Consider the following 12,041-nt stretch of genomic DNA (forward strand, 5'->3'; position numbering starts at 1 on the left):
TATAGGCAATACTTTTATATTTAAACGTACATGCAATGCGTTTATATTCTGGAGATTTTTCATAGACTTCCTATTTGTATTTATTTTTTACGTATTGCATTACAATGTTAACCCCCCAATTGATACACGAACATAAACAAGTATAGGCCGGTTTCAGGCGCATAAAAACAATAATGCTGATAATTATAATAAATCAGCTGATAATTATACTTTTACATAGAATTTTCTAATAATTTGGCTAGGGACTGTAGTTTTAAAATCACAGTTGACTTTTATAATAAAAAAAACAAAAAAGGGTGAAAAAAATGAAAGAAAGAAAATCACAAACGTCTACAAGAAATAAACCCCTAAAAACACCCTTAATGAAGGGAAAAAAAATTAATTTGAAGAAATTAAAAAATTTTATTAATCACTTGGAATAAATTCGATATTAAAAATCATTAAAGAAATTTTTGAATTGCACTTCAGTATTTAGAAAAAGTAAAATGAGATTTTTGAGGGTGTATTAGTAGATCAATAGCAGCAAAGAATCTCAATCCTCTGTTCTATTTCGTTAAACAACTGCCATAAGAGCTCGCGCTAAAAAGACGCATCACATTTCGCGCCAGAGCATGCTTTGAGAAGAGCGGTACATTCTCCCCCTGCATTGCAGGTAGTTACAGACCAATAAAGAAGCATGGAACGAAACCGCGCTTCTTTATCCGCACGTGAAGCAATACGACGAAGAATTTCGCATGCGCTAAGTTAAAATAGTCCCCTCTAACCCTTTACAAATCGTCTCTTTTTACCTCTTTTGGTGGATGTTTTGTTTCGTAAAATCTAATATATAAATTCCTTTCGATTTAATTTCATTATTAAGAGTATTTATTTTAATTTCGAACCGCGGATGTATACAATTTTGCGAGAGCAGCTTAGTAGCAGTCCCAAGTAGAAATAATTTTATCATTCCAACAAATCTTTCGGCAGAGCGAATTAAAAGCAGTTGTCCGTTCCAACTTGGGCTTTTGGTACTGCAATTATTATAGTGTATATTATTTTACATTTAAAAAGTATTGTAGCCTACAAAATAGCGAAAAGATGGTAAGTTATTGTTTTGAAGTAGTGTATGAAATCTTGTCTATGTAATATTTTATTTATAAAATTTAAGCTGTGTATGCACCGCTTTTTTTATGACGTGTGATTTCTTTTTAAATTCTCGTGAATTGATGCTAGTGAGGAATTGTAATAGAATCTTTTTTTATAAAATAATAGCTTCATTTTATGGTATAAAAATTATTTTCATTATCTTGTTATAGTTTGTAATTTTTATGTTTATACTAATAGTCGTTTGGTTCCTGTGCATGGGGTGTATAGTAGGGCCAGAACGATGTTCCGGTACTTTTTTTCTAACCGGAACTTGAATTCGATTATTACACATTTTTAATTTTATTCATAAATCTTTATTTCCCTGCTATAAAAAAAGTTGAGCTAAGTAGTTTTGAGATAGTTAAAACGTCTGACTACAGCAGTCTTGAAATAGATTATCATTGGGGGAAATGCTCGATGAGACTCAAAATTTTAATATACAGTTAAACCCGCTATAGTGATCACTTTATTGTGAACTCCCGGATATAGTGAATGAAATGTTCGCTCCCGTGCCTTGCTACACACGTATGTTATTTATTGTGGATATAGTGAGCCAAAAAAAGGGAGGAAGTTGGATATTAAGAACTTTTTTCTGTCTTCGACTGATTTTTTTTCTTTGCAATAATTTTGAAATTTTTACTCCAAAATAAATACATTTAGATTTTTAAAACCATCTAGATAAATGCTCTGAATCAAGGACGATGAATTTGCTAAGCGATTTGGTGAGACAATTTTTTTGTGCTCGAATGGCTGGGTTTAAAAAGTAGAATAACATAAATTCAGGAAAAGTGTTTCCATATCTGATGTTGAGGATTGCTCATCAGCTCTAAAGATTACTATCTTTTTTTCGTCTGCAAGGCGAAGAGTTATAAAAATTAAAAGTTAACACATTCTTTGTTAATACGTATTATTTTTTCGTCATTTTTGTATTTAATTTCATCGGTCATTTATTTAAATAATGTGAATAAAAGGGGGGAGTTTGAAACTATTAGTTAAAATTGTTTGCGGAACGGTTATAGTGAATTCCCAGTTGTAATGAACCAAAATTTCGGTTCCTTGACTGTATTTTGAACTATCTATATTATGGGAGGCAACAATAACTTTATTGCCTAAAGTTGGTGATGCTGCTCTTTCATGCACCTCTTCCTTTTTTACAAAAATTCGAAAGCTCCTCCTTAAAAAGGTGTAAAATTGAGTAAAGAGTAGTGTTTTGTTGAATGTAGTAGCATAACCAGAGCCTGACAAAGGCGTACGTGGCAGTTGCCCAGAGCCCCAAATTGATTTGAAAGTTTATTTTAGGTATCCTTTAATGAACTTTTTTTTAAACGAAATATCAGTAGGTACAGTATAAAATCTGTCAATTTTATGCTAGCTTCTTTAATCTATCGTATGATATTTAGTACATCGTATCTGTATTTAGTACATCCATGGCTTTCTAGTGCCGAATTCAGCTAAATTTTCTCAATTACGATGGGCACATTTGGCCAATTAAAAGCCTGTGTTTTTATCTATCTCAAAATGCAATTTGTTTACAAAAGATACAGGCTTCTGATCGGCTAACAATTAAAAATTAAAAAACTGAATCGAATCAATTAATGAACAGAATCAGAAAATCAATAAAAAGGACAACGATATTTCATCTTACCATTGGAGGGGGAGTTTATAGCTATTCTAGGCTCTAGTCAATTTTCTTGTTATATATGTAGAATAAGGTGAAAAATTTAAATACCTCCATAAAGTTCAATTCTTCATTAATGAAGCAAAGGAAGGCCCCATAACTTAAGTTTTTATTCAATTTACCTAAAAATTGAATGTTTTAGGATTGTGATTTGCTTTGCATGTATGTTTATTCAATTTTTAACAAATAGTTGACATATTGAATGAAAAATGTTATGAAATGTTTTTTGTTTTCTTCAATCAACAAAAATCTATCTGGCACCTTGGCGATTGTGGTTGGTGCGACAGATCACGATACGGAAATATCCCCAAAGCTTCGATTGCTGCAAATTGTTGGGATCTTGGTCATACATTCAGTTTCGACTCTGCCAAACTTATTTCTATCCCAGTTACGTCAGCTCACCTTGATGTTCTGGAATCTTATTTTATTCTTATGAATACTACTGATTTCTTTGTTAGCATCATTATCTCCTCACAACCTCGCTGTAGCATGTAGAGATGCATTTTTTCCTGATTTACCTCAGTACTAGTAAAATTATTGAATTACTTTTCCTGATTTTAATTTTTCTTTCTCTCTCTCTGCTACTGAGGTTTTTCTAATTTTGTTTCTCACCTTTATTTTACATTTTTCGTTGGCAGTTTTAAGTTTTATATTCCAAATAAGTTTTTTTTCTTCTCATTTACAAGCTTCGAAAACGGGACCCCTATTTTTGAGTACTTGAAATATGTCAACTGTTATTTTCTATTTGTAAATTTTTGAAGCACAGGAAGTTATTTATTAAAGTAAATTGGAAATATATTGAGTAAAAAACATCCTTTAAAGAGTACTTATTATTCAATTGAAAACAAACTCAATAATGAACATTTAAGTTCAGGGTTATTCATAATTCCCTCTGTTTACTACAACCTTATGTTTACTACAACTGGCTTCAGTGGTACATGTTACTGCCATCTACCGGCAACTGCTTAAATGAGAACTTTTGGAATAATTTCAAATGTTCTTTTTTGCCATATTCGTCTTTGTTTTTTTACTATAACGCTTCGAAACCCCAGAGGGAATTATGAATAACCCTGTATAATAGAAACATTGGTAACCAGGATTGACTGGTTTAAACTAATGTGATTCAAACCACAGTTTAGAGCATTTTTTTTTTAAAAATTGAGTTGCAATTATTTAAATAAATACATATTGTTTAATTATAACTGAGTGAGGGACAGTACAGTTTCTCTAATAAACTTTTTTAATATTTAATTTAACTGTTATTATTAAATGGTGCTTTTTATATATTTCAGGCAGATCAGTTGACAGAAGAACAAATAGCAGGTATTAAAAGTGCTTTATGCATTCTATTGTAATATTTGTTTGTGTAGTGATTTTTTGTTTTAAAGAAATATATACCAAAGTGTGTCCAGCCCGAAAAAGCCTGCCCAGCTTTTTTCGGGTTGGTCCACTTATAAATACCTGAGTTTTTTCAAAATTTGCTGAAATAGATAGATCTATTTTACTTCATAAGTAAAATAATTAGATTTTACACCATAAATAAAAATGTGGCGTCAAAATAGGACCGTATAGGCATTTATTTAGTGTCCAACAGAGGAAAAGGTGTATGTGAACTAAAACAAAAACATGAATAAAGCACAGATGATAGAACTTAAATTGACTTATTCAGTTCCGTAAACAAGAACCTTCCTCAGTGTCTAAATGTGAAATTAAAGTAGAGTAGTAAAGAGACAAACACATGTAAAGTGCTTTAACCAATAGGGACAAAGGAAACAAATATCACATAGGAGATAAGAAACAGATTTGAGTGGATTTGGCAGGAAACCTCAGGATGCAACAGATTAAGTTAAAATGAACTACCAAATATTGGGAAACGGTAGAACACTTGAAAGATCATTGACTATATTCGAATTCTTCAAAATATATTGTGGTGCTCATTTTCTATGTATGGAATAAATAATATTAGATGAAAAACCACAGTCTGCAGCAATAAGTTTAAGGTAAAGTCATTGAGGAGAACTATTTCAATACAGCTTAGATGCACTGTAAACAAATGTGCGTAAGGCAAGACATACGCTATGCAAATTCTCTTAATTGTCGAAATGTCAAGAGTATTCTCAAAAGATAGCTATTTTTCTATGCAAGAAACAACAAACCTTATTTTATTCCCCCCCCCAGTATTTTAAGCTGTATTTTTTATAGCATTTAACACATTATCAAGCGTGTATGATTAAGTTATAGTTGCCATATAGTCTTAATTTTGCGAAGTTATGAAATTTGTCTAGACTGACTTAACTTTCAGGTATGCTATTGAGAGTCCAATGTTGGCAGGTCCGTTACTGAACAGAAATTTGTCTAGACTAGCTTAACTTTAAGATAATGTTATTGTGAGGTGTGTCTTCTGATTGTTTATGTGTAATATAATTTCAGAATTCAAAGAAGCCTTTTCCCTGTTTGATAAGGATGGTGATGGAACAATCACAACAAAAGAGTTAGGAACTGTTATGAGATCCCTCGGACAGAATCCAACAGAAGCAGAGCTTCAAGATATGATTAATGAAGTAGATGCAGATGGTAATTTTTTTCCTATTTGTACTGTTATATTAGGGATGCACAAATGTTTTCTAAAAATTATGGAGGCACAAAAACTAGAAAGTATCATGACTTTTATAAATGCTGAACTGCCTTTTCATATTTAAATGAATATTTATATCTGTTCAAAGGTCAACTAATAAAGCTTTGTGGGACATAGGTTGTGCACCACTGCTAATTTTGTGGTAAAGAAATGCTGAAGTGGAAAAAAATAGTCTTTTTTTTTAAATAATAAAAAATGAAAAAAAATTAAATTTTCAAGCATATAAATTTAAGCCATGAAATTGACAATTTTTTTTATAACTTCACCAGTGTCAATTTTTAAAGATTTTTCATGTTATAAGTTTTTTGTTCTTGCTGCTAAAATTCTTTACAGTTTCTACTTACTATTCTTATCAGTCGAACCTTTATTTGTTTCTTCGTCTTTTAACACAATTTTAAGAACTTGGAAAAGTATTCTCATGTTGTACTTTTCCAAAAATTTTTTTTAAAGAAATAGGTTGTTTGGAACACTGGCTCTAACTTATTTCAGAAGGTTCTCGTTGCCTTCTCAATGTAATGCAAATACAGGTTAGATTCATCAAAGGTAAACTTCTCCCAATACTTGATCCATGAGTTCCCTTGTCTTCTGCATTGGGTTTAAAATTATATGGCTACATAGTTGAAGTCACAAACCCAAAAATTGGATTGGCTGTTCAACGACGGTTATTAAATAAAATGAACTCTGAAGAACTGTGGTGACTCAGAGTATAGATTGCTCACCACCCAATGAGATTACCCGGGTTTGAATGCCATTTATGGCTGATTCCGCACCCGGCTTGCACGGCTCATAGTGCTGACGTAAAATATCCTCAGTGGTAAACAATCATGGGTTAGAATCTCCAAGTGCCGTATATACTGGCGTGTAACGCGCACTTTTAATGCAAAAAATAACATTGGAATTTACGGGTGCGTGGTATACGCCGAATATAAAAAATTATAGACTAAAAAAATTTAAATATAGAAAAATACTTTTATTTTAAAGAAATAACATACCTATATACTTTATTGATTTTCGTTATTACATAAATAGTTCATTATATTCGTCTTCCATTATTTCTTCAGGCACGTCATCACAATCTGTTTCGTCTTCATCATCTATGTTACCCTCATCCATGAATAAACAGTCATCTTCTGATCCGTCCAGATTATTTGAAATGCTGCATTTTTTGAATGATTTTCTAACCATCTCAGGCTTAATTTCATCCCATGCTTTTAATATCCATTCACACACTGTTTCCAAACTTGCATGACACATATGTCCTCCTTTCGTAAAGGTTTTTTCGCCCTCCAACATCCAAGTGTTCCACTGTTTTTTTAAATTGGCTTTAAGAGCAGAAGTCCAATGGCTGAACTAATGGTGTCAATCTGCCCGTAATAACTGCCACATCGGTCTTACATTCTTTCAAAAAAAAAAATTTTTTGCATTATCTGTAAGGTGGGACCTAAACATGTCCCACACTAAAAGTCTTTCTGGTTTTCTATAGATACTAGACGAGATATTGCACATGTACAATCCAAATTTTCATGCGCGTTATACGAAGAGTATATCTTAAAATTTAAAAAAAGTTTTTAGAAATTACGGGTGCGCGTTATGCGCCGGAATATACAGTAATGCAAATGCAGGTTAATTACGTCAAAAAGGCCATCACAAAGACTGATTTCTCCCAAAACTTGATCCAGGAGTTCCCTTGTTTTCTGAATTTTGTTCAGAATTAATAAGCTACATAGTTGAATGCTAGCAGTCATAAACTTAAAAATTGGGTAAGCTGTTCAACAATGATTATAAAATCAACTTCAACTCTGGAAATTCTTAGAATATTTAGCGGTAAACTGAACATACACAATTTTAGCCTGAGTCTTTAAATATGTTAGACTTTTATTTTATGAAAACTTAACGAGTGGAAACTTAACGAAATTTATAATTTTGTTATTGCTATTTTCTTATGAAACAAGTTTTCCTTTAAATGAAATTTCTTGAATTTCTTTCTCGATGTTTTGATAAAATGCATACTATTATTCATTTGACTTTATTTGCGTTAACAGCGATAAGAGTTTACAATAAGGGTTTTTTGCATTTTAGGAAATGGAACAATAGATTTTCCTGAATTTCTCACGATGATGGCCAGGAAGATGAAGGACACAGACAGCGAAGAAGAAATCAGGGAAGCTTTCCGTGTCTTTGACAAGGACGGGAATGGTTTCATTAGTGCTGCTGAACTGCGTCATGTGATGACAAATCTAGGTGAGAAACTAACAGACGAAGAAGTGGATGAAATGATCAGGGAAGCTGACATAGATGGAGACGGACAAGTTAACTATGAAGGTAAATAAGATGTTTGTTCTTTCTTGATTGTGTAAGTTTAATTTTGGTAGTTTGCTAAAACATTGTAAGAGAGGAATGTTCCAATGTGACGAGTTTCCTACACTGACTTCCTTGGGGAAGCATGAAAAAAAGGTTGTAGTTTGCTTTGAAGAAAAAATTGCTTTTATAGTGTTGAAATTAGTTTGAAGAACGTTTCAAGATATCCGCGCACCTGGACGGTCATGAAAAATCACGGAAAGTCATGAATTTCGGTATTGAACAAAATTTGTCATGAAATGTCATGATTTTTACTATTTTTTTTAAAAAAAATCATGGAAAGTCATGGATTTAGGTCTCCGAAAAATCTAATTTTTAAAATGGAATCTCCCTCCCCCCAATTTCATCCTGTTCTAAATATCTGAATTTCTAACAAAATCACCACTCAGTCATATTTTATTTGTATATAAAATGATTTTATCATGTTCTTTGAAAATTATGGTGCTCTTTCAAAAAATGAAAGAAAAAATATCATTTCTAGAGCAAATTATCCTTTAAACTCTCTTCTGTGATTTAAGAATTTTTATTATTATTTTTTTAAAATTTTATCAATTTAAAATTCTAGTTGAAGCAAACCATTTATTGGCGAATTTTTTTTATTCCGAAATGAGAACAGAAAAATCGGGAGTATTTCTTTCCTTTCTGATGAACAAGAAAAGTATCTTTAGAATATAATACTGCAGAAAAAGAAATTTTTTGCTTTTGTATTTTTTTCAGCTATTTTATTGTTTCAACTCTTTCCTTACTCTGTTTAAGTTTAAAATCTATAAATATGAAGATGAAGAGTATAATAGTTTGGTTATACCTATTCCGAATAATGTTATTATAATGCTTTTTTTAAAAAATTTATTGTTGCATTTTTGTTGGAGAAAATAGCAACTTTGTTAAGTCATGAAAAATTCTTGGAATTAGTCATGAAAAGTCATGAATTTGAAAATCTAAAATGTAGCAGATACTGTGACGTTTGCTTGATCCTGTGGCAGAATTTTTTCTGGCTTTCTGCAACATACCTCTCTAATATTAATATCTTACTGCGAGATATTTACTAATTTAAAGTAATTAAAGCGCTAACTTGAAAGAAAGAAAGAAGAAAAAATTGGATCAAATAAAAGAATTTTTTTAATTGAATATGTGATTTTTTTAATTCTAATTTGGGCGATATTCTCGCATTTTGTTGAAAGATAACTCTAATTCTTATTTAGATAACACACTAATCATTTCCTTTTTTGCATTTTGTAATTCATCACATTTTAAAAAAAAAATAAAAACCGTGAAATATTTAGCAGTAACTACTGAAAAAAGATAAGATGGCGAAATCACACGAATCGGACCGTTCAAAATTCAATTATTGTAATAAACAGTATCTGATTTTAAAATCTATATTGAAATCAATAGTAAAAACTGTGTGTAAAAATATAAAGAAAATTTTTACAGTAAGAAAAAAATCTAATTTTTTACTTCATTATTCTTTATTTTTCATTATTCTCAACTGAGATTAGAAAAATCACAAGCATTTTTTTCCACTCCGATGCGCAAGAAAGGCATCTTTTCAATCTAATTGTGAGGAAAAGATAAAATCGTTTGAAAATTTCTGCAGAAAAGAAAAGCAAAATTATTTATTTTCCAACGGCGGGAAATCCTGCGAGAACTCTTTAACATACTGCGACAACGTTGCTGTGTCATGATTCTGCCACAGGGTGCTTGAGAAATGTTCAGCCGCATCTGCTGTAACAAGTGAATTGACCTTTTCCAGCACTAGTTTGTTTTCAGTAGTGTTCTAGATTTAAAAGTTATGTTGTCTACACAGAATTTTTTTTTTATTATTCCCCCCCCCCCTTATCCTCTACTATGGTGCAGTTTCTGTGAATGCACACGTATCTTCATCTGACTTAGACATGTTCTTCATTGATAGCTGGAAAAAAAAATTTCCTGAACCAATAGAAAACTAAATTTCCACGGATTATAAGTTTTGTAATAATATGATAAGTTGTTTTGTAATATTTGCATGAAGCACTGGAAGACCATTGAATTTTCATCTGAAACATAAATTTTTTTTCTCCCTAAGCATTTTTGAAGATGGTCTGCCCTAAAAGTTTCTCTTTGTTTTCAGAGGAGTTGGTATATTAATAAATTTAAGTGATTATGTTTAAAAAAAAAATTTTAAATAACCTTTTTTGAGAAAAAAATGCACCAATAATTTTTTTTTCTTTTTTTTCCCCCCATAACTTTCAGTTTAAATTATAGAAAAAAGCTTCTAAGTTGATCAATAATTTTTTTTTTCTTTTGAAGAAGAATTATACTCAGATTGTTTTTGTTTTTTTTTTTAACATGCCTTTAATTATTTAAGTCTACAAATTTTTCTCTGGTTTGGATAATGTTACTTTACAATTACTTTTTGAAATATATACATAAAATGAGAGGGTAAATTAAATATTGTTGAGTATCAAATTCAGTTATTACATGATATTACACAATTTGATACATTTTTACAGTGATAAGTAAGTGGGCTTTTGAAATTCAAAGCCCTGCCTTTTTTTATTGGTAGGGGGAACTCATGGAAAGACATGGATTTAGGTCACCAAATAATCCAATTTTTAAAATGAATTTTCCCCCTTCTCCCAATTTCACAGTGTTCTGAAATTTTGGAATATCTGAATTTGTAACAAAAACCCCACACACAGTCATATTTTATTAAAATATCAAATGATTTTTATCATGTTCTTTAAAAATTATGGTGTTCTTTCAAAAGATAAAAGAAAGAACATAATTTCTAGAGCAAATTATCTTTTAAACATCTTTGATTTTGGATTTTTTTTCTTTATTATTTATTTTTTTATTTTATAAATTTAAAATTCCAGCTAAAGCAAGCCATTCATTGGTGAATTTTTCTTATTTTGAATTAAAAACAGAAAAATGACCAGTATTTCTTTCCTTTCTGGTGAACAAGAAAAGTATCTTAAGAATATAATTCTCCAGAAAAAGAAAAAAAATTTTTGCTTTTGTATTTTTTTCCAGCTATTTTATTACTTGAACTCTTTCTTTGCTCTGTTTTTTAAATTAAATATCTATAAATGTGAAGATGCAGAGTATAGCAGTTTTGGTTATTATACCTATCATTTCATTTAATGTTATTTTTATTGTTAAATTTATTGTTGCGTTTATGTCGGAGAAAATACTAACTTCAGTAAGTCACGAAAAATTGTTGGAATTAGTTGTGGAAAGTCATGAATTTGAAAATCTAAAATGTATCAGATACCCTGTATGTCTTTAGTTTGTGATTAGTTTTTAAATCAGTTGTTTGATTATTTGCAACCATTAATTGAATGATTGTTTTTAGAATTCGTAACAATGATGACATCAAAGTAAAAGGAAAGAAAAAGCAGTTCAAGAAGTTCAGATCTTTTTACCTCTTCTATTTTAAGGTTCGTGTATTATAGAAGTTCATCATATGATGTTGCGCTTGTAAAAATTTTATACCATGTTCTCAAAAATAAATAAAAATAAAAGACAAGGACTAGTAGACGTGGCGATAGTTTTACGTTCCTTTTCACCTTCTACTACTGTATGTGAACTACACACATTCCATCAACAAAAATGCTAAGAGTGAAATCTTGCAGCTTCTTTACACGTGCGGCTGTAAGTCTTATTCTTCACATTGCACGTTATTAATCATTTTCAATAAAAAGTTCTGTCAAAAGAGATTTTTTGCCTCATTTATTTTTCTCTCTTTCATGCTCGTCCGCAAAAGCTTTTTTTTTTGCTCAATACTAGAAAACCTGGCCAGTTTGGCCCCTCTCGTTTTCCCCCCCTCTGTAATTTGAAAAATAACTTGCTGAAAGTGTTGAGTGATTTTGACTTTTCATAATTTAATTTAAGTGCTTATTTAATCAGTCATGTGTTAGCCTTATAGAAACGTATGCATACCTGCCAAGTCTCTTGTTTTTTAACGAAGACTCCTGTATTTTATGCCTATCTCTTTTTTACCCGTTGATTCTCAAATTTCTCCGTATTTGTTGAAGAAATTTAAAAAAAAAAAATTTTGGTGATAAAATATCTGTTAATGGCAAAAATACTTTTCTTATTCCTCAACAGATGGTGCTAATGCCAGTACTGCAGTATGTTGAGGAGTGTTTATAGTTTAAGTAATTATAAATAATGGTTTAAAAAGTCTTAAGATTTTTGTACATACATTTTTGTACTTCGCTAAATGTAGGTGCTTATATTAATTTGAATTTTTCTTTTTGA

The 12,041-nt window shown here is 30.7% G+C and overlaps 1 protein-coding gene across 1 annotated transcript; it reads left to right on the top strand.

Annotated features, from left to right (window-relative positions):
- The first annotated feature begins 594 nt into the window (after positions 1-594).
- LOC107440638 (calmodulin) lies at positions 595-11,497 on the top strand. The gene is made up of 5 exons (XM_016053608.3): positions 595-1,080; positions 4,096-4,126; positions 5,234-5,377; positions 7,518-7,760; positions 11,134-11,497. Exons 1-5 carry the CDS (start codon positions 1,078-1,080, stop codon positions 11,160-11,162), a joined length of 450 nt encoding a protein of 149 aa, XP_015909094.1. The 5' UTR covers positions 595-1,077; the 3' UTR covers positions 11,163-11,497.
- The last annotated feature ends 544 nt before the right edge of the window (positions 11,498-12,041 follow it).

Source organism: Parasteatoda tepidariorum, chromosome 5 (assembly GCF_982258835.1).
Source record: "Parasteatoda tepidariorum strain Cologne lab strain chromosome 5, Ptep-v5.0, whole genome shotgun sequence".
NCBI classification, from domain to species: domain Eukaryota; kingdom Metazoa; phylum Arthropoda; class Arachnida; order Araneae; family Theridiidae; genus Parasteatoda; species Parasteatoda tepidariorum.

Excerpts from the sequence above, each read along its gene's own strand:
- LOC107440638 (XM_016053608.3), top strand. Across the intron at positions 4,127-5,233 it reads GACAGAAGAACAAATAGCAG|AATTCAAAGAAGCCTTTTCC; the intron begins GTATTAAAAGTG and ends ATATAATTTCAG. Across the intron at positions 5,378-7,517 it reads TAATGAAGTAGATGCAGATG|GAAATGGAACAATAGATTTT; the intron begins GTAATTTTTTTC and ends TTTGCATTTTAG.